Raw genomic sequence first — 23,262 nt, forward strand, 5'->3', positions numbered from 1 at the left:
CTTGTTTCATACTTTGTATATTCCTGTCCTCCCCCACACCATGAGTTTGCTATACTGTGTGTCCATATACGCTAACAGGTTAAAGTCACAGAAAATGCATGTGGTCCCATCAAAGCCTTGTTATAGTTATTCTCAAAAGTATTTTCTATGTGTAACATCACTAAGCTTTCGTCTCCTGGTCTTCAACGGTAATTGGTGCTATAGCATAGATCAGGAATGTCCCAGAGGTTCATATGCTGACAGCTCGAACCCCAACTTTCCTATGTGTGGGGGGGGAAGTAGACTCTTTAGGTGAGACCCAGCTAGAAGAAAATTAGATTAGTGCCCATGTTTTGAGAATCTCTTCCCTGGGGATGGCCCCGAGACAATCCAAAGGATAATTCCACTGAAGTTCAACCCAGGGAATCAAGGAGTTTGTTGAGCTTATTTACAAAACATGGGTGAAGGGTGGCTTACAGCACTGTGGGAGACCTCAAAGCAGTGGCAGGGATGATGGCTTTCCCCCAGTGGCAGAGATGGAGCTCTTCCTTCAATCACCTTTCTCCAGCCTGTATAGTCTAGCACCTCTGAGACCAGGAGAGCAAGTCCAGTGAAGGCAGGACTGCACACAAAGGCCGAAAGGAAGGAAGGAGCAGGTGGAATCTTGGGTGAGGGTTCAATGACCCTCTTGACCCCATCCTCCTCTGAGGAAGTGTCCGCAGTCAGCAGGCCCACTGGTGATGTTTCCTTGCAGCTGATTAGATGAAAACGGTGGCTGTTTTGTTCGGATGATAGTACCCCACAACACCCACCCCTTCCTTTGGTTCTTATATCCTTTCTGACCCCTTTCCCTGATGTTCCCTGAGCTTCGGAAGGGTACACAGATGCTGGACTAGTCTCCTGTATTTCCAACAGGGTATGTACTCTCGGCCCTCTCCATGATTCCTCAATGATCTCTGGTGGTTCTAGAGGTAGGAGTAGGGGCAGGGGTGGAAAACATCCAAATGGAAGCTGGCCGTAGTAACCTGTAGCCATAAATACAAGTGTTTGGAACCTGGCAGATCATACTCGTGTGATAAAAGAAGACTCTCAGCCTCCCCCCCCCCCAATGCATATACTCTGTGTCTGTTTGAATTTCTGTTGCTGTGATGAAACACCACGACCTGTGATATAAACACACTGGGGAGGAAAGGGTTCACTTGGCTCACACTTCCACACCACTGCTTATCACTGAAGGAAGTCAGGGCAGGAACTCAAGCAGGGCAGGATCGTGGAGGCAGGAGCTGACTCAGAGGCCATGGAAAGTTGCTGCTTACTGGCTTGTTCCTCATGGCTTGCTTAGCCTGCCTTCTTAGAGAACCCAGGACCACCGGCCAGGGGAAGGTGGCACCACCCACAATCAGTTGGGCCTTCCTCCACCAATCACAAATTAACAAAATGTCCTACAGGCTTGCCTACAGCCCAGGCTAGGGAGGGAACCCCAATTGAGAAAATATCTCTATAAGACTGGATTCAACCCAGTTCCCTTCCCTGAGAACCCAGGCAGTGGTGACCTTGAACTTCTAATTATACTGCCTCCACCTCCCTAATTCACCACCCCGCCTGGTTTTAGGAACAGTGCTGGAGGTGGAACCCAGCCAAGGTTCCAACGAGTACCACGTTAGAACGCACAACCCCAACCCTCTTCAGAGAGGGCGAATAGGTCGTCTTCAGTCTGCTTTTGGTAAACAAACACCGCCACGTGAATGAACCCGGGAGACGGGCTGGCTGGAAAGGGAGGTCTACTCAGGTGTGGCTGGGAGCGGTCCTACCACCTGAGATCGTCGGGCGAGGATTGAAGGCAGTTGTGTTCTTTGTGCGACCCGGTTTAAAGCAGAGGGGATTCGAGCGCCTTCTCTGTCGTTAGGAAGTGTGGGATTGCTCTGCACTCCGGCGCTCGCCATGACTAGGGCGTGGCCCTGAGCCCCAACCCAGGCTTAGGTGGGTGTCCCAGCCAATGCTCCAGTGTGCACACGGAGGGGACTTACGTAACCTTCCCTTTTGCACACGTAGGCAGCCACCCAGCTGGAGACCGAGGCTCCGTGCTATTTTTAACTGCCTTCCTCCTCTGCTCTCGGTGACTCCAGCCCGAGCCGGTCGCCGCCGCCTTGCAGGATCTCGGCGGTCGCCGGCTGGGCAGAGGGACAGGAGCAGGAGGACGGGGACCCGACCTACCCGCCGTGCCCCCAAGGTCCACGCAGACCGGCTCGGGCCCGCGGGCAGAGAAGTGTCATTTATGGTGCCTAGCAACCGTCAGCCGGCCCCCGCCGCCGGGCCCTTTTACGACCGCAGCCGCAGGAGCGCGCCGCCCTTGGGGGCAGGCAGGAGGTGTGTGGGGCGCGCCAGCCAATCCGGGCCGCGCGCTCCAGCGTAGCGCGTCCTGATTGGCGGAGCGCCGGGCGGCCGTAAGGCGTCCCCGGGTGTCGTGAGGCGGGCGCAGGGCGAGAACGCCGAGGGCCGCGCCGGGTCGACGCCAGTGTCATCCGTGTGGATAGCGGCTTCACCGCCGACCGCAGGGCCATGGCTGGGACGCTGGTGCGCAAAGCGGCCGACTATGTGCGGAGCAAAGACTTCCGGGACTATCTCATGAGGTGAGCCTCGGGGTAGGCGGTGGGGGAGCCGCCCGCCACGGGACGACCCTGCGGCGCGCTGCCGAGGTGGGCGAGCCGCGCGCGGGCGGACCGTGCGCCCACCCGTGACCAGGGGGACGACTGCAGGTGACCGAGGGAATGCTGCTCCCACCCGTGACCAGGGGGACGACTGCAGGTGACTGAGGGGACGCCGCTCCCACCCGTGACCTGGGGACGACTGTAGGTGACCGAGGGGACGCTGCTCCCACCCGTGACCTGGGGACGACTGCAGGTGACAGAAGGGACGCCTCTCCCACCCATGACCGAGGGGAAGGGACTCTGCTCTCTCCCATGACCAAGAGGACGACTGCGGGTGACCAAGGGGACGGCGCTCCGGGGCAGGGCGACCTAGAGTCTGGCAGGTGCCGGACAGCAGACAGACTTAGGGTGACTGTAGGGACGCCGCTCCCACTCGTGACCGGGCGGGCGAATGCCGCCCCTGTGCAGGCAGTCGAGGTGCCCTTGCGTGCGTTGACGTGGGGACACTGGGTGCCACCACCCCCTTCCTCGTGTCCCCATCGTCACGGGCCTGGGACTTGGCGGGAGCGGTGCTGGAATGTTCCCGGACGCGCCGAGCTGGGTGATGGGAGCTAGAATTCGCCGCATCCAGGTCGTTTTTCCTTCCGATCAGTGTGTGTGAACTGCAGCCAAGCTGTCTGAGAGCCGCGGGCTTTTCCTTGCAGTTGTGTGTCGGGGGAGGCTTGACATTGAGCGATTGAAGAGGGCACTTTCTAGAATTCATTTTCACGTAAAATCTTCCGCTGCCTGCTTCTATTTATAAGTATTTCATAAGACTTAGAAACAGTTTAAAATATTTCCAAGCATAATTTTATTTTCTTGTGATTTTTAAACCTCCATAAGTGCTGTTTAACTTTTAGCTCCTTCTTCCCTAGGAAAATATTTTTCTTTCTAGAACTTAACCCTATATATTCTCAGTTATTTCTTCTAGACACCACCCTCAAAACGACTTGGTTTGACTTTAGGAAGGGAGAATACATTATAAATAGAGATTTAATTGTGACTCTGTGCTGTGTGGAGATGCGGCTCTAGTCCTTTGTGTTCTGTGAATGATTTCCTTCATTACATCCATCGCCAACTATAGCTTCCGTGAGTTTGCAGCCTGCCGACAGTTCACATTGTTGGACTGAAGCTCTTCTAGAATTCGAAAAACGTTTTTTTCTTTTTTTGAGACAGGTCTCATTTAATGCAGGCTGGCCTTCCAGCTCACTATATAGCTCAGGATGATCTTGAATTTGTGATACTTTCGCTGCCCCCTCCTGCGTGCTGGGGTGACAGGCATGTGCCAGCACACCTAGTTGAGGTGGTGCTGGGTAGGAAACCCAGGGCTCCTTGTACCCTGCTAGGCCAGCCAGTCCTGGCGCCTCCTCGCTTTGTGAAGTTGAGTGCGTGTGCATTAGTGGCTGCAATGCTGGACAAACATGATTTTATTTATTTATGAGACAAATTTCTATGGTAGCCCCTGCAGGCCTGGAACTTACAGAGATCCTCCTGTCCCCGCCTCCTGGGTGCTAGGGTGAAAGGTGTGCGCCCCACCACCTGACCTGTGTGTGCCCACTACCGGGCCTATAAGAGCAGCTGTACTCCAAACTGCTGAGTCACCTCCCCATCCTTTTTATTTTTATTTTTAGTTCTGTTTTTTGTTAGTTTGTTTTGAGACAGGGTCTCTACATATCTCTGGCTGTCCTGGAATTCACTATGTAGACTAGGCCGAGATTTATTTGCTTCTGCCTCCTGAGTGCTGGGATTAAAGGTGTGTGCTACCACCATACCTGGCTTCAAAGTCTTCATCTTAAGCAACTATTTCCTTATGTACCTTACTGACAATAAAACAGCCCTTTATTCTCTTTCAGTCTTCTTAGATTTTTGTTTAAATTAGATGAGTGAGGTAAGCCTTGTAGTTCAAGATTTGTTCTAGAGGTTTATTTTCGAGTTTATATATTAGAGCAGAGGTGACTGTATACACGTGCATACACGCACAGCCACTCACATGCTCACAACTCTGAGGTTAATGAGCTCTTGCCAGTGAATATTCTCAAGTTAAGTATGCTATTCTAAGTTGACTTTAACTTCTGAGTTCCCTGGAAAGCTTTATATTATCAGCTGGGCGGTGGTGGCGCACGCCTTTAATCCCAGCACTTGGGAGGCAGAGGCAGGCGGATCTCTGAGTTCAAGGCCAGCCTGGTCTACAAGAGCCAGTTCCAGGACAGGCTCCAAATTACAGAGAAACCAGGTCTCGAAAAAAAATAAAAATAAAAGAAGAGTTTATATTATTTACCTAAGTGGAAAGTTGTGGTGGAAATAACAGAACACATCCTAAACATGGAATAGAGTGGAAAGAACCCAGAATTTCACCTGCCGCTGGAGAAAACTGATATTTAGACCAAGCAGAAAACTTGAGGTCCTCTGAACACCCAGCTTGTGAAGCCAAAACGGAAGGAAGAATGGGGCATAGAAATGGCCGTGGAAGAGAGCAGGGTTTGGATTCCTAGGGGGACTGGGGGTCGAGGCAAGCTTTCATTGTGTGGCCATGACTGACCTGGAACTCTAGCCCTGGCAGATCTTGAACTCACAGAGACCTGCCTGCCTCTGCCACCCATACCCAGCCTGGTGCCTTCTGCCCATCCCACCCTTCTTTCTGCAATACTGTTTCTCACATTTGGCCTTTGGACTCTCAGCACTTTCTTGTTCTATTATTGACCTTCAGAATTAATGACAATGAAAATGTTGACCTAGCCATAGTGAGTCTCTGGATAGCTGGAAAGTCCAGTTTATCCAGTTTACTGAGGTCTTTACCATTTCACACGGGTTCTAATTGTTAAATTACAACTAAAATATTTTTAAAAATTGAAATATAGGTGAGCATTTTTAGCAAAATACAGAATTACAATCCAGACAACCTTAAAATCTCATCCCATGTGGTCAGGATATAAAATAAATGAAAAAGTTTACTTTATTTAAAAAACATTATCCCATTTAAATAGTGTTATAAATAAGACTTTCAGGCTGCTGGTTGGATCCTCTTCATATGATAAAAGTATTTAAGTTATAAATGATTTTACAGTTAACTGTGTTCTCTAAAATAGCCGTGTATGCTGGGAAGAATGGAACAGAACGTAAAGATGATATAGTTGTCTATATAGACAATCCCAAAGGACCAAAAGTCTTATGGAACTGACAAGTGATAATAGCAAGGTAATAAGATAATAATTAGTGTACAATTTAATATCTAAAGGTCTGTTGCTTTTCTATTTACTTTCAACTAATAAATGCAACTTGAAATTAAAATGTACTGTCATTTACATCAGCAGCATTTACTCAAATGCTGAAGCCTCATTGATGTTGGGTGCTGGGATTGGATCCAGGGCCTGTGCGTGTTAAACACACAGTCTCCCACTAAGCCATATTCCTAGCCCTAAGTGAAATAGATGTAGATTAAAAAAATCTAGCAAAATTATACACGAGAGCTATCAAAGAAAACAGCTGTGAAAGATAACTGAAGAACCAGGTAACGGAGCGGAGCTACTCCAAGTCCACAGAGGGAAAGGCTCGGTGTCCAAGATTCCGTTCTTCCCAGTTTAATTGACAGAATCAGTGCACTGCCAATCAACAAATGGATTCTGGAATTCATGTAGAGTTTGGTGCCCAGCAACACCAAGAGATGATAACAGTAAGTTAGTAGATGAGTAGCTAGTATGAGGAGGTAGAAGCCCCAGAGTAACCGATACAGTTCTGAGGAAGAACAGTGGGGAGGCTGACACTGCCCAGTTTTACAGTTTGGTATGAAACTGCAGTCATCAAACCTGTGCTACTAACACAGGACTAAACAAACAGATCAATGGCACAGCCTAGACAGGCCATAAGTAAATACACAGTCAACTAAACTTTGGCCAAGGAGCAAAGGCAAAATAATGTAGCAAAGACAGTCTTCAACAAATGATGCCGGCAACTGGCCATCTACATTAAAAAAAAAATTTAGACACGTCCTATGTCTTTAACAAAATGTTTTCTCGATTCACAATTATAGATCTAAACATAGAGTGCAAACTATAGACTATGGGAGAGAAACTAGATTATCTGGGGTTGGCAATGACTTTTTAGATACAATACCAAAGGCATGATCCATCAAAGAAAGAATGGGTGAACTAACCTTCTTTAAGACTAAAAATTTCAGCTGGGCATGGTGGTTCATGCCTGTAAATGCTGTACACAGGATGTGGAGGCATGAGGATTGAGAATTCCAAACCAGTCTGGGCTACACAAGGAGACCCTGTCTCAGAAAACAATGTTAAAATGTCTGCTGTGTGAAACAGAAAATAGATCTAAAGGCATTTGAGCACTGTTAGTTCCTGAGATAACTGAAGCTGGCTGAGCATCGCAACAGATCGAATGGAGACACCAGACAGCAAGTCAGCCTGGGAAAGTTGCTCCTCAGCCCCTGTCATCATAGGAAGTCAGTGGAATGTAGCAGAAACGTCACCCAAACATGCATCTCTGGCAGTTCCGGAGCTGCTTTGGAGCTATGGGAACTCTTCACTGCTGGTAGAAGTACAAATGGACCCTCTCCGGAGTACAGGTCTGCCTTTCTTACAAAACTTGACCTGCTCCTGCTATGTATCAGAAATCATACCCCTGATAGAAACAGAGAACTTGAAAATTTATTTTCACACAGGGTCCTACATATGGCTATTTATAGCAACTCTATGCATAACTGTCCAAACTTGGCATCAAACAAGTTGTCTTTCAGTGAATGTGTGGTTAATGGAATGTCCAGCCAGTAGAATATTGTTCAGGGCCAAAAGGAAATCAGTTACAAAATCATAAAAATATATAAAGGAAACTTAAGCTCGCATCACTAAATGAAATAAGTCAACTTGAAAATAACATACAGTTCAAGATACTGTAATCAGGATTCAAGCTTTTGTCAAAAGCTCTGAGCCTGCAAAAGGATATCTGGTGGGCAACCAAAGCAGAATTAAAGATTCTCATTTGCCTGGGGTGAGCATTCAGTTTTGTGCTGACTTCTGAGAGGAGGGAACCTTTATTGAGAAAATGTCTCCATAAAATTGGACTGAGCAGTCCTGTACAAGAGCTTCCTAATTAGTGATAATGCGGGAGGCCCAGCTCATTGTTGTTGGTCCTGGATTCTAACGGGAAGCAGGCTGAGCAAACCAGGATACAAGCTAATACACAGCCTGGTTCCTCCCTTGTCTAAAGGTTCCCGCGTCCCTTGAGTTCCTGTCCTGACAACCTCAGATGCTGGGCCATTACCTGGAAGTGTACTCCAAATAAATCCTTTCTTTCCCAAGTCGCTTTTTGGTCATGGTGTTTTATCACTTAATACAGAAATAGAAATGCTAACTAAGACAGATTTGCTGTCTAGAATGTTTGTTAAAAAGAGCTGACATGAAGCTGGGTGTGGAGGTATATTCCCTTAAACCTGGCACTTGGGAGACAGGGGCAGGTGGGTCTCTTCAAGTTCACAGCTAGCCTGGTCTACATAGCAACTGTGAGTTTTAACCAGATAGGGATACAGAATGAGACCCCATCTCAAAAAGGGGGATGGGACTGGGTGTGGTGGCACACCTGTAACCCCATCACCAGGGCAGTGGAGACAGGCAGATTCCTGGGGTTTGCTGGTCTGTGTACCTAATCTACTTTGCACACTCCAGGACAATACAAACGAACAAAAACTAAGATGGGTAGCTCCTGAAAAGAGTAACAGCTGAGGTTGTCTTCTGGCCTGCATCATGTATGTGCACATCAATGTGGACCCACAGAAAAGCATCTTTGCCTTCATTCTGCATCCGTCTTCTCTGCTACCTTAAACTTGAGGTCAGATTCCTGCCCAGCTCTGCAGTAAACATGTTAATTATTTAAGGAGCGTTAGTCTAAAACTGGTAATGCAAAGCTGCTCCATCCTAAAGCTACCTAGTCGTCTTCTTCCCCTCAAGTGGGAAAAATTATTTCACGGCAGTTGCTGAGCACCCCTGTCCACCCACCCACAATCACACAGTAATTTTCCACAGCAAGACTACACAGAACCAGACCTGAGAAATGACCAACCAGAACACAACTGACCACCACTGCTTACTATGCATACATCTTGTCTCTGCTTTTATTCCTTCCCCACTGTAATCTTCCAGCTATTGCCAGTACCTTAAAGGTAGCTCTTAGAATATTAATCCCCTGTTCCCATTGTGTGACCGTATTGAACAAACTGCTTCACGGTTATGTCTTTGATTGGACTCTTAGAGCTGTGCCTTAGTTAGGATTTCTATTGCTGTGGAGACACCGTGATCATGGCAGCTCTTCTTATAAAGGAAAAACATTTCATTGAGGTGGTGGCTTATGGTTCAAAAGTTCTGTCCATTATCAGCATGGCAGGAAACATGGCGGCATGCAGGCTGTCATGGTGCTGACTACATTTTAATCAGAAGGCAACAGGCTTCACACTGAGTGAAGCTTGAGCAAAAGAGACCTCCAAGTCCACCCCTACAGTGACACACTTCCTCCAACAAGACTACACCTGTTCCGCATTGCCACACCTCCTAATAGTACCATGAGTAGCCAAATCTGGACTGTTGGGACCCTGAGTCAGGCCTAACTTGACACAAACTAGGGTCATCTGGGAAGAGAGAATATCATTTGAAGAATTCCCTCATCAGACTGGCCTGATCTTCTTATTACTGATTGATGATACGGTAGGTTCCGCCCACTGTGGGCAGTGCTACCCCTGGCACATAGTCCTAGGCTGAGCAAGCCATGGAGGGTTAGCCAGTAACCAGTGTTCCAGTGGTTCTGTCTGCCTCAGTTCCTGCCTTGAGTTTTTGCTCTGGCTTCCTTCATGATGTGCTGTAGGCTATAAGATAAAATAAACCCTTTCCTCTTCAAGTTGCTTTTGGCTGTGGTCTTTATCACAGCAACAGAAAACAAATGGGGACAAATTCTAACTATGTGACGTTCTGGAAAAGACAGAGCAAGAGAAGGATGAAAAGGCAGAGTGCAAGGGTTTTTAGGGCAGTAGGACTCTGGTGACCTTGTCTGGTATGTCAGTATGTGGCATGTGTCACCCAAATGTAATGTTTTCATAGTCAATTGAAATACAGCAGATGACCAAATAAAGAGAAAATAAAACATTATGTTACTGCCCCAAGTTACCATTGAAAGTAGCCACGCTTGCCACTGTACCATCCATGTCAAGCTGTGACTTCTGTGTTGTAAAGCATGTACTGTTACATAATGGGGAACACAGTTTTTCCTAGTGTGGCTCTGCACAGGTGTGCTTTTCATATATTTTTAAACACATAAAATGCATGTGCCTAAGGCATGAAACATTGCTTTTTAAATTGTTTTATTACATATGGGTTTGTATGGGTGTATACTAAATGTGTGGGTGCTTGTGGAGGCTGGAAGAGGGTGTTAGACCCCCTGGAACTAGAATTATCAACAGTTATGAGCTGCCCAACCCAAGAGAGCTCAAGTTCTCTAGAATAGCTGATTTATCTCTCGAGCCCTCACTTTTCAGATTTCTGTGATTTGTTTTTGAAAGATTTTTTAATGTATATGTTTGTGAGCCTGTATGCAGTTGCCCATGGAGGCAAAGAGAAGGCATAGCAGCCTATGGAACTGAACGTATAGATAGTTGTAAGCTGCCATTTGTGCTGGGAATGGAGCCTAGGTCCTCTGCAAGACAGAGCTCAGTTAGATGCTCCTAACTAAACCATCTCTGCTCCAGCCCCACAAAACTTTTTTTTTAAGTCTTTTTTGTTTCATGGGGTTTTTTTTTGTTTGTTTTTGTTTTTTTTGTTTTTTTTTGTTTTTTTTTGTTTTTTTTTTTTTGTATGTGGGGTGGTTTCGAGACAGGGTTTCTCTGTAGTTTTGGAGCCTGTCCTGAAACTAGCTTTTGTAGACCAGACTGGCCTCCAACTCACAGAGATCCTCCTGCCTCTATCTCCTGAGTGCTGGGATTAAATGTATCTGCCACCACCACCCAGACTGTTTTGTTTTGAGACAGGGTTTCTTTCTATGTAGTCCTGACTGTTCTGGGACTCATTCTGTAGACCAGATTGCCTCAGATTCACAGAGATCCTCCTGCCTCTGCCTCCCGAGTGCTGGGGTTAAAGGCTGCGCCACCACTGCCCAGCATTCACATTGTACTTCTATTAGGCAGCTCAACACTAAAGATGAAGCTTATTTTCATAGAGTGAAGGTTTTTTTTTTCACTTGTTATTACATATGATTCCTTAAAAAGTTGTTTTTCACTTACTTTATGTGAGGAGGTTCATATGTCGTAGCTCACTTGTGGTCAGAGAACAACATGGGATTCACTCCATCCTTACAGTGTAGGTCCCGAGAATCAAGCTCAGCTGTTAGACTTGGTGACAGGCACCTCTCCCTGGGCCATCTGGCCAGCCCTCACTTAGACTGTGTTGCTAGCATGTGACTAAAACTTAAATGCATGTGAGTTGGATGGACTAGAACTGTTGGAAGTATCTGATTCTTTTTCTCTTTGTTTTGTTCCCTCCATGTCTTCTCTGTCTGAACCTTGGTGACTCCACAAAATAGTACGGTAAGAAAATTGTATCCATTCTGGGCACTTGTGGACTTTCTGCTTTAATAGAGTTACAGACACCAGGCATGTGGGGTGGCCTGACTCCCACGCTCGATGGTAAGCTGTAGTGAAGCATTCTCCTGGGCCCGGCCTCTGTAGACCACAGCCTGCAATGCTTCAGTACTTAGAGCCCCTTTAGAACTGGCAGCTGGTGAGAGGGGGATGGGGAGGCAGACTGAGGTGGTCTCCATGGCTTGCTTTCCATGTGACAGATCCCACACCATGAGCTTGTTCCTTGTTTGAACTTTTTATAGCTACAATAAAAATAGCAAAGTAACATTTTTGCATATAATTGATAAATGTTGATCACAAAATTCCTTGGTTTTCCATAAATTATCTGCAATTTCTGGCAACCTAGACCAGACACATATTTCCGAGCCGGGAAGAGAGAATTACATTTTCATACCAGATGAAGAATATGCATTGAAGCTTTCTTTGTTGAAATGATTTCTGCTATGTGTTTGTCTGTCTGTAGACCAGGCTAACTTACCATTCATTCATTCCTTTGTTTGTGAGACAGGGTCTCTCTAAGTAGCCTTGGCTGGTCTGGAGCTTGATGAGTTAAACCAGGCTAACCTCAAACTGGCAGAGACTCCCCTGCCTCTACCTCCCGAAGCTGGGACTAAATGTGTGTACTACCACACCTGGCCAGGTTGAATTGAACTCAGCGTCTTCCTGCCATAGATGCCAGAGTGTTGGGACGTAGGCGTGAGCATCACATCCAGCACCCTGTGTTTAAGGGATGTATTAAGTGTAGCTCAGTGCCATAGTTCTCTGTGTGTTTCTTAGCTGAACTAGAAATCCTTCAGGCGCCTAGACAACTTTGGATCTGTTCCACGTCTGTCCCCCCTGGGCAGAAGGCAGGTTATATCTGGTAGAAAGGGCTGTAAGTCCCTCATAGAGTAACGAACGCTTCAGGCTTTGTTACGGACGTAACAATCTGTGCGTCATACTGTAGATATCAAATCAAGACAACCATCCAGTGCAAAGCAGTGGGAAGAGATTAACAGGAAAGAGATGGAAATGGACCAAGTGAAGAAAGAAAGGAGGAAAAGCAACATTATTGTGGAGCAATAGAGTTGAGGGTGAAGCAACATCTAATAAGGAGACAGTAGGAGAGCAGTCCAAAGGCTAGTAAAAGAGTAAGAACTTAACCTTACGAAGGCCTGGGGATACGGGGAAAATGAAAGTTAGTGTCTAAGACATGAGCAGTGAACAGCTTACCTAGGTAATAGGAGTTTGACTGCATGAAGACTAGTTTTCAACACAGACACCCAGAGATTCACCCAGAGAAACCAACAAGGCCTGGCCACAGAGATTATAACTCACGTTAAGTTGAGCAGTCCTTATGCTGGCTGGATAGAAATTTTCTCATAATTATTAAAGCATGAGCCTCAGAACTTACATTTAAGCTTATTGGGTTAGCATTCCAGCGTATTCTCCTAGTATGCCAAATGTGGTCCTAGGTTATTTTTCTTGTGTTGCCCTTGTTTTCCTGGAGGATTTTAAGATTGTAATGACCTCTTCTCAAAGCAGAGTCTAGAATTTCAGTCTCTGTTCCTCACCATGGCCGTGTCAGCTGGGAGTCCAGGGACAGCCACTTTCACCAGTTAGTGTGTTCAGACTCTATGCATTCAGGTGACAAAAACATTGGGCTTAGTACATTTTTTTTGCCTTAGAAATTAAAATAAATTAGACATGGCTGCTATTGAACAGTTTAATTTTGGTTACTTTAGATACAATTTTAGAATGAAAGATTATCAGATTATCTGCTTTTTTTTTTAATTACTTCAAAAGTATTTTCAAACAGTTGCCATTTTCTAAGGTGGGAGACCCTGTCTGTAGATTTTCAAGTTCTTTGATCTTAGTATAGTTCATGTACAGGCTGGAGAACATTCCTTACTAGAGCTGAAGTGATAGCTCAGCAGTTAAGTGTAAGTACTGTTCTTGCAAAGAATCTGAGTTCTGTTCCCAATACCCACGTTGGATGGTCCACAGCCACTTGTAACTAGTTTCCAGGGTGTCTGGTGCCCTCTTCTGAACTCCAGGGTCACCTATACTTAGACCTGTAGATACCCCCACACACGCATACACACACTAACACATATACACATAATTTAAAAAATCTTTTAAGCCAGGCACGGTAGTGCATGCCTTTAACCCCAGCAGAAGTAGACAGATCTCTGTGAGTTGTCTGCTGTGCTACATAGTGAGACTGTATCTCAAAAAACCTTTAATCCAGCACTCTGGAGGCAGAGGCAGGTGGATCTCTGAGTTCAAGGTCAGCCTGGTCTACAAAGTGAGTTCCAGGACAACCAGGGCCACACAGAGAAACTCTGTCTTAAAAAACAAAAGACAAAAGAGTCAATCTTTAAAAATAGTATTCTTTCCTTCGTACTATGAACCTTTATTTAGAAAAAGGTCCAGTTTATGCTCTGCATTTTATTAGTAGATAATTTAATGAAAACTTGAGGGGAAACATTTTGATAGATTTAAACATTATGGATGTTAACAGTGGTTGTAACAAGTCTTAAGTTCTGTAAGGATAGACTCTGTCAAAAGTATCATCTTCCTTCTCTAGCTGGGTATTCAGAGATCACTGACTTGTAGTGTGGAAATTGGGGAGGAGCTTGAATAAACAGCCGGGTCCTTCTTAGTTCTGGGCTCACCTTGAAGAACTGACCAGGGAAACAGTGAACAATCAAACGGTCGTGGACTGTGACTGGTCAGAGGTGGTGGGAAGGTGGGTGTTCACGGCTTCACTCTGACTCCTCCTTTCCCCCTCTCGTTTATTACAGCACTTCTGGGGCCCAGTTGCCAATTGGGGTCTCCCCATTGCTGCTATCAATGACATGAAGAAGTCTCCGGAGATCATCAGTGGGCGGATGACCTTCGGTAAGAACACGCGGAGGTGAAGGAGGCTGTGACACGGGATGTAGCTCCTGCACGTCTCGCCACGTATTGTGGTCGCGATGAGGAAGTCACATGAAGAGTGTGACTTTTCGTCATCCTCACAGCCAACAGATTTTATTATAAACTTGATCTGGCAAGGTGTCACGTGTTTACGTGATGCCAGTATTTGAACATACAGATAAAGGGGAAAGTGTAAGTAGCAATTCTTTCAAAGGATTGCTATAAAAAGGTCTGACACACAGCAAAACTGGCAAGAACTGAATTCCACTTGTTCCTGCTAATACACGTTCCTAAATGTGTCGGTGGTAATAAACAGCAGACGTGCTGCGATACAGTGGACTCTCCAGAGCCCCCAGCCTCCGAAGCTCACAAGCAGTAGCCGTCGCCATCTGCTAAGGAAGAGCTTCTTTTCTTCACTCTGGCAGCCGTCAGCCTCCCCGAGATATTCACGCTCTTTTGTTTTGGTTTTTTACAGCCCTCTGTTGCTATTCTTTGACATTCATGAGATTTGCCTACAAGGTGCAGCCTCGAAACTGGCTTCTGTTTGCGTGCCACGTAACAAACGAGGTGGCCCAGCTGATTCAGGGAGCACGGCTCATCAACTACGAGTAAGCACATTTAATACATTGCTTTGAGGAGCTAGTGAGAAACTTGATTAAGAGAACATAAAACCTCAGTGAAATGGGATGTGCCATTGTCAGAAAACCATGTTACAGAAATGTCTTCTGAAGCGCGCAGGGCCTCTGAGGCTGGCAGGGTTTGTGTCTATTGAACTCTCTCTGTTTCCAGGATGAGTAAGAAGGCAGCTGCGTAGTGGTGCGAGGATCGGCTCTGGAAAGGGACAGAGCCCCAGCCACTGCTGCCACGCCACAGGTCGCATCTGCATCGATGGTCTTGCTGAGGGGAAAACACGGAATGCTACCTTTAATTACCATGCCAACATTATAGAAAAGCCGAGAGTTTCTCAACCAACTCTCTCCTGCCTTATCAATGCTAAAATTTGTCTTCATCAAGAGTAGTTCAAAATATGCAACTAATTTAATAATTTTGAATGATGGTTTTATCTGTAGTAATGTGTATATTATCTATTGGGATTTGTGTAATAAAAATCTAAGGAACAAAGTTTTATAACTATAAGCACTTACATTCTTGACTTTTCTTTAATGACTATAGTGTATCCCTCAGTCGGCCACACGTCTGCCCATACTTTCCAGTGGTGATAAGTGTTTTCCATAGTGTGCAGGTTCAGATCTGTAACTTAATGGCAATAAATGATTTAAATATTTGCTATTCGAGTGTGTATGTTGAGTGGTTAGGAAACTGCAGATCTAACCATCTGAAGGGATGGTCTCAGAAGAGAGATGGGACTCCTGAGAGCTGTCGGTGTGACTTCACGACATGGAGAGCCGGAGGGGTGTTCCTTCCGCTGTTCTCACGCCTGAGCTGCTGCTCTCGCTCTTAGGGCCTCACAGTCTTCTGAAGCAAGTAGACCGTTCTTTGGCGAGGGTGGGGTGGGCGATGGTGGTTCCGACAATGCGATGCGAATCACTGACACCCTGGCAGGGCCCGAGGCCCCACCCTAGGCTCTCCCCTGCCGAGCTGCATCTGCCGCCACAGCCCAGGCAGCCCCCTTTCTGACACAGACACCCGAAACGCCAGCCCTAGGAGCCACGGGTTGTTTCATTAAATTTACCGGTTTCCTCTGTTTTGTTTATTATGTAAAGTGCAGTTATAGAATGGCAGCCATAACCTTCCTAGGCCTCTCTGGTCCTCAGGAGTCACGCCTGCAGGTTTGGTGGATTCGAATCTTGTTCCTTCAACATTTGGGGGAAATTCTGACTGAATAGTCCTAGCACTGAGCAAAGTGCCCAAGATTTTCCATGTCTGAATCAGGAAGACTGAGCTGAGCAACTCCCAAGGGTAACCATGAAGAGAAAGAACTCCAGCCAAAGACACAAAGAACTACAGAGTCCCAGCATAGACCAACAGATGAGACCCAGAGGGGTCCCTAAGTTTAGCAAGTCAGTAGTTCTGTGACGGTTTCTCAGGAAACAGTTCGTCGTGAAACTCAAAGGAGGAAATAAAGATTCCTCTGCTGGTACTTGATGTCGAGCCCGAGACCAGGTTGGATGGCTGCCGCCCACACGGGAGCGAGAACCGATTCCTGCAGATTGTTCTCGGCTTCCACACTCAGGCTGCAGTGTGATGGTGTACAAGAACAAAGATTTGGAGATGGTGACTACCAGCCCTAGGGAGCTCCTGCCAGTCAGCATCTGGTTGAATTCTGGTCTGTTGATTGGAGAGATGTGATGTCCAACCTTCTCAGTACAACTTGTGGCCTCAGCACTGTGGCCTGTGTCCGAGAACACAGACAAAGTGAGCGCCATTGTGAGAGGCTAGGCGGTAAGGGAATGCTGCAGGAGTAGACTGCAAACAGCCGTGCTGACTTCAAATCTGACTAAAAGCCCAACTAAATGTTTGTTTTTTTGAGATGGATTCTCTGTGTAACCCTGGCTGTCCTGGAACTCACTCCAGACCAGGCTGGACTCTTTTGCCTTATAAACAAACTTTTAAAATCATAAATTACTTAGTTCTATGACTCCTAAAACTTCCAGACTGTTTGTATAAGGAGTGACAGGAAGCTGTGGTGATATTTATGACCAACACTTTAAGCTGTCTTTGGAGAAAGGGGCGTCAACTCAAGTCTGGCTACTTCCTGCCTGCATGGGGCTATGTGGGGAAGGGGAGAGCTGGGTGTTGGTGGGTTCAGTGAGAAGTGTGACTGGAGAGGCATCCTGTTTACTGTCATCCCAGAGATGCCAAGCATCTGTTTCTTGAGGGAGGTAAGAAGGCAGATATAGAGGAGAAAAAATATTGTTATTACCTATCTTGTTTGTATCACCAAAGATGAGTGTGCCAGGATGAGGAGAGGGTAGGCCCTTCATTATGGCATCCTGGAAAACCAGAGGGTGGAAGGTCCTAACTGCTGGACAGACCAAGTGTCCTGAGTAGGTGCCTGCTTGAGCCTGGAGAGATGGTACCAGCTTGGGTGTCCCAGGAGCTTGGCAGCCGAGGGGGTGGTGAGGATTACCGTGTGAGGTCCTGTCCATCGAGGTTCAAGAGACCTGAGTTCAGTGGAGAGTTTGATTAGCTGTTGTTTGATGAACCCATTGGCCCTCTCCACCTTTCCTGAGGATTGTGGATGGTAGAAGATGTGGAATTTCCAGGAGATGTTGAGAGCTTCTGACACAAGCTCCATGACCCTGGAAGTGAAGGCTGGCCCATTGTGTTCATGGAACACCAAACTGAGGAATGATGTGGTCCAGGAGCACCTGAGCTACCACATCTGCCGTTTCCCTGGAGACTAGAAACGCTTCTATCCACCCTGTAAAAGTGTCCACAAGTGTTGAGATAATGGAGTTTTTTATGAGTAGACATATGGGTGAAATCAACCTGCCAATCTTCGCCCGGTTGGTGTCCACGCAGCTGATGTAGAGACTGACGTGTGTGGAGAGCCTCCTGTGGGTTGGCCTGGGCACACATCTGACAGGAGGAGTGAACCTGTAAAATATCTCGGAGATGGGTGCGTCAAAGAGGAGCTCCAAGAAGCAGAACAAAGCTTCAGGGCCTATGTGTAAGTTCTGGTGATGTCTGAAATGATCGACAATGCCTGGTCTTGAGGAAGGATGAGACGGTTATTTAAATAGAACCATCCATCCTTTGTAGCCCCTCCCCCCTTCATAAGCTCGTCCCTCTCTTCTGGTTGGTAACAGGGCTGATAGGAGGGAGTTAAGAACAAAATATGTTCTGTGGAATCTGAGGAGCTGGAGGCCAGCACCTGGGCCACTGAGTCAGCCTTGGCATTGCCTAAGGCCACTGGGTCCTTGGAGGACTGGTGTCCCCGACAGTGAATAATGGCTACTTCTGCAGGGAGCTGGAGGGCCTCCAAGAGGTTGGCTATAAGGGGTCCGTTAACTGTGGGAGAGCCCTTGGTAGTAAGGAAGCCCCTTTCTTCCAGAGTGCAGAATGAGCATGGCTATTAAGAAGGCATATTTAGAGTCAGTATAGATATTAGCCCATTGGCCCTTGGATATTTGGAGGGCCCTGGTCAAGGCAATTAATTCAGCCTTTTGTGAGGAGGTTCCCAATGCCAGGTGGGTCGCTTCAACTGTGTTATTAGAAGTGACCACTGCATACATACGCGCCTGGCGGTTTCCTGATTTATCTATAAGGGAACATCCGTCAACAAACAGGGTGAGTTGGGGATCTGTAAGTGGCTGGTCTAGAAGACCCAGCCTAGGTGAGGTTAAAGCCTCTACAGACTCTGGGCAAGAGTGAGATGAGGTGGGGGGCAGGAAGGGGAGTTGCAGGGGGTGGTTAGGGCAGGACTGGAAACCAAAGTAATTTGGGGGTTTTCTTGAAACAGTAAATGAAAAGCCTGAACTCATGAAGGCCCAAGGAGAGAGAGAGGAATGACTCAGAAGGTCTGAGAGGCGGAATATACCATGATTGGCCTGGACGGTGATCTTGAGAGCCTCCCGAGTTGTAGTAATAAGAGCGGCGGGGCTGTGTCCCCGGCACCCAGCCGCCCACATGGCTAGCTTATGAACCAAAATAATTACATGGAAACTGTATTCTTTTGAACACTGCCTGGCCCATTAGTTCCAGCCTCTTATTGGCTAGCTCTTACATATTGATCTAACCCATTTCTAATATTCTGTGTAGTACCACGAGCTGGCTTACCAGGGAGGATCTTAACCTGCGTCTGTCTGGAGTGAGAGAATCATGGCGACTCCCGACTCGGCTTCTTTCTCCCAGCATTCTGTCTGTTTACTCCACCCACCTAAGGGCTGGCCTATAAATGGGCCAAGGCAGTTTCTTTATTAAATGAAAGTAACTCCTCCATCATTTCCCCTTTTTTTGTTTAAACAAAAAGAAAGGCTTTAACTTTAACATAGTAAAATTACATATAACAAAATGGTTATCAAGCAAGAATTACAGTTACAATATTTATATCTATTTTATCTCTTATCATAACTAAGGAAAACTATAACTATAACTAACCATTCTTCAACTCCATCAAAGACTCCAGAAGGATATAATATTACCTAAGCAAACAAGAGATCCAAAACTCTAGAAATGACAGAAACATCTCACTGCCTGGACAGTCACCCAAAGTTCCTCTGTACCGTTGGGGCATCCATCTTCAGCCTACAGGCCCATAGTATCCAGCAGACATTTTCATCAAGCAGGAAATTCCAAAGACAGTTCAGTCACTTTTTGCTGTGTCCTGCAGAATGTCTCGTAGACTCTTTCATGAATCAGGAACCCCGAAAGACCATCTCACCTTTAGGCAAGTTCAGCAGTTCTTTTTCTGGGGGTTCTTTGTGTCCAGTTTATGCAACAGTCCAGGCATGAGCAGTTTCATGCCCAAATGGCTATCAAACTCCTTAAGGAGCCTCTTCGATGCCCATCATCCTCTTGAAGTAGATTGGTGCTGCCAGGAGCAGACGTGTCTCATTGTCATGAAAAGCCCTAAGTTATTAAAACATTAAATGCCATGTTCTGTAGTCTTTGAAAGATATGAAGAATGCCTAATTGAAATATATCTCTATATATCTAGAAAATCTAACTAACATGACTACAAGCTTGACTATTATTTATGATTATCCATTAGCAACCTATATTTCCTAATTATACATTACATTTTTAAATGAACTACACAATCACAATACCTTAATCAAGATCAGAAATACATATACATATAACAAAATTGACCTTAAAATCCATACCAATGCAAATTATTCATATCTATATCATATCCCCCTTTAAATGTAAAAGAACATTTATAAACCATATTTGGGAACATGGGCGCAGTTTTTCTCTCCAAACTGCTTCCTGCTGAATGGGGGCGCTGTTATTCAGATCTTTTATGGTGTAACCTGTGTGTCAGGGTCATCTCAGTCGGCAGTTGAGTGAAGTAATTTTCTGAAGGTGTTCACAGCAACCTTTCAGGAGGGCGTGGTCTATCATACCATATTGGGGTAGATGCAATCCACAGAGTCTCATCCTCTGTGAAAACAAAAGCAGACCCTCTCCAAAGCATCATATCCTTAGACCCAAATTCTGAAATCATAATACCCTTATGATATCCATTCTGGTTCCGCTTGGCAGCCCATATAATGAAATGTCTCTCTGCACTTAGCTCCTTTACAGTCAAAAATTTTAAAGAAAACACAATAATAGAAAGAATCCAGACTCTCTGTGAATTTTCCATTTCTACATGGCTTATTTTTCTTTATTTCTTTTAATCTATAACTATCTGTACTCTGTCTCTTTAAGGACTTTATCCCCCTTTTTTTAAGGGCATTAACTTTATTTTTTCTCTATATTTTTTTTCTCTCAAGCCTACGTACACTCATCCAACACTGTGACTCATTTATAGATCTTCTATGTCTGAAATCTGTTCTATTGTGAATCTGTAATTTTTTTACTATCCAGGAGCATTTTTTAAAATGTTAAGCACTTCTTAAAAACCTAACTTGCACCATTTAGAGGTATTACGGTACTGCCTGTGTCCTGCCCAGTCTAAACCTTAACTGCGCTGTTATTATGGTAATTACGGTAGTTCCTGCCTGAGACCAGCACAGTTCAGCATGGCGGAGCTGAGCCCTCCTGCCTCAGAGCCATTTGGTGCCCCTGAGCCACACACAGTTCCAGGCATACAGCAGTCCACATTGCCATCAAGCAAGCCACAGCACTTTACTCCAAATGATCCATTCAAAGACTCTGTCTCCAGCAGGAGCCAGACAGAGATTGCGATGGCAGCGCAGCCCAGAAAGCCGGCATTTTAAAACAGCCAGTTTTTTCCTGCTGCTGAGTCAGGACAATTTCTTTGCGGCACGCAACCCACAAACAGCAAAAAGCTGTCTTAAATTCTCTCTGTGTCCTTTTTAAGCCCTCTCAGGTTTTACGTGGAGTTCATTAGCACGTTGGGTGCCACTCTGTTGTAATATGAGCGGCGGGTCTGCATCTCTGGCACCCGGCCGCCCGCATGGCTTATGCCCCAAAATAATTACACGGAAACTGTATTCTTTTGAACACTGCCTGGCCCATTAGTTCCAGCCTCTTATTGGCTAGCTCTTACATATTGATCTAACCCATTTCTAATATTCTGTGTAGTACCACGAGCTGGCTTACCAGGAAAAATCTTAACCTGCGTCTGTCTGGAGTGGGAGAATCATGGCGACTCCTTACTCGGCTTCTTTCTCCCAGCATTCTGTCTGTTTACTCCACCCACCTAAGGGCTGGCCTATAAATGGGCCAAGGCAGTTTCTTTATTAAATGAAAGTAACTCCTCCATCACCAAGTGAGTTCAGCTGCTGCCGCCAGGGCTCTTAGGCATGGTTGCCATCCACAGACTGTGAGGTCCAGCTGTTTGGATAAAAAGGCCCAATCTGTTGGGTTAGAACTCCCGTGGCCACTCCTGACCTCTCATCTGTGTAGAGAAGGTAAGGCTTTGTGGGGTCTGGAAGAACAAGAGCAGGGGTTATTAGAAGGATACCTCCCAGTAGAGAGAAGTAGAGACAATGGCCAGGCGGGGGAGAGGCCCTGTGGGGGTCTCTCTGGCTGCCTGGTACAGAGGCTTGGCTGCAATGGCGAAGTTAGGAATCCAATGGCGAAAGAACCCTAGCAGGCCCAAAAATGAGAGAATTTGAGCCCTTGTGGTTGGAGGCTGTAAATCCTGCAGAGCCTGGATCCTGTCAGAGGTGAGGGTCTTAGACCCAGGCTGAGTTGAACACCCAGATATACCATTGTAGGAGAGCACAGCTGAGTCTTAGCTGGTGAGACTCAATATCCCAGGGATCTGAGAAAGTTCAGGAGTGCAGAGGTGGGAGTCAGGGTCCTCCCAGGTGAAGGCAAAGAGGAAGTATGAGTCAGGGTGTAAAGGGACTGTGAAGAAGGCATCTTTTAGGTCTAGAACTGTAAAGTAGGTGGTCGTAGGAGGGATGTTAGACAGGAGATTGTAAGGGTTGTTAACCAGTGGGTGAACTGGAATGACTGCCTCATTTATGAGGCGGAGGTCTTGAACCAAGCGGTAAGCACCAGAGGTAAGCACCAGAGGATTTATGCACAGGAAGGATTGGAGCCAGGGTGAGTGGATAAAAGTCCTTGAGGCAGGAGATGGTGATAGTAGGCTTAAGGCCTCAGTGTTGGGTTTCAGCAAAGGGAAACTGGGGTCTGGAAGGGAAGGACGAAGGGTCTTTAAGACGAACTAGGGCTGGCTGGTGGTGAGTAGCAACCACAGGAGAAGTGTCCCATATTTGGGGATCTACTGGATCAGGGAGAGTCGGGACAGAACAGTCAGGGGCAGGAATCTGTGAGGCCACTAGAGTGAGAAGGAAGTGTGACTCCGGAGAGTGTGTGGGGGCAAAGTGAGTGTGGCCCTGAAGCAGCTGAGAATATCTCGACCCAGTACAGGTGAAGGGCAAGCAGGTATCACTAGGAATGAATGAGAGAAAAATGGGCAGTGGCAAAGTTTTAAGTGGAAAGGAACAGGTCCCATCTATCCTCTTAACTGAAATTGGTGAGGGGAACATAAGGCCCGAGTGAGATGTTAAAACAGAGTAGGTAGCTCCTGTGTCCAAAAGAAAGTAATGGACTTACCTGCTACCTATAGCATTACCCTAGGCTCAGAGCGTTATGGGAGTCACCAAGTCTGGGCTGCATCAATCTTCTGCAAGGCTGAGAAGTTTGAAGGTTGGTACAGTCTCACTTGCCAATTGTGATTTCCAGTGTCCAGGTGTTGGACCCTGGAGCCCAATTACCAAGGAGAAGTTACCCCAAGAGACTACTTGCTCACCACAGTTGATGTAAAAGCATAGGATTTTTATTCTGTCGCGACAGGGTCTTTCAGCATTCGGAAAGCCAGAAAGACCCTAATAGCTGGTACAGGCTACTTTTAAAGCAAAAAGCCACAGAAACAAGAGGGGTGTCTGGGGGGGGGGTAGTTCTTTAACTATTATGATTGGCTTATTCAAAGGGCTATTACCAATAATTGGCTGGAGA

The 23,262-nt window shown here is 46.3% G+C and overlaps 1 protein-coding gene across 1 annotated transcript; it reads left to right on the forward strand.

Annotated features, from left to right (window-relative positions):
• The first annotated feature begins 2,411 nt into the window (after positions 1 to 2,411).
• On the forward strand, positions 2,412 to 15,483 carry Mpc1 (mitochondrial pyruvate carrier 1). Its single transcript, XM_057763092.1, has 5 exons — positions 2,412 to 2,609; positions 7,004 to 7,007; positions 14,079 to 14,175; positions 14,669 to 14,801; positions 14,983 to 15,483. Exons 1-5 carry the CDS (start codon positions 2,539 to 2,541, stop codon positions 15,005 to 15,007), a joined length of 330 nt encoding a protein of 109 aa, XP_057619075.1. The 5' UTR covers positions 2,412 to 2,538; the 3' UTR covers positions 15,008 to 15,483.
• Positions 15,484 to 23,262: the final 7,779 nt, after the last annotated feature.

The sequence above is a fragment of the Chionomys nivalis genome, chromosome 2, assembly GCF_950005125.1.
Source record: "Chionomys nivalis chromosome 2, mChiNiv1.1, whole genome shotgun sequence".
NCBI lineage: Eukaryota > Metazoa > Chordata > Mammalia > Rodentia > Cricetidae > Chionomys > Chionomys nivalis.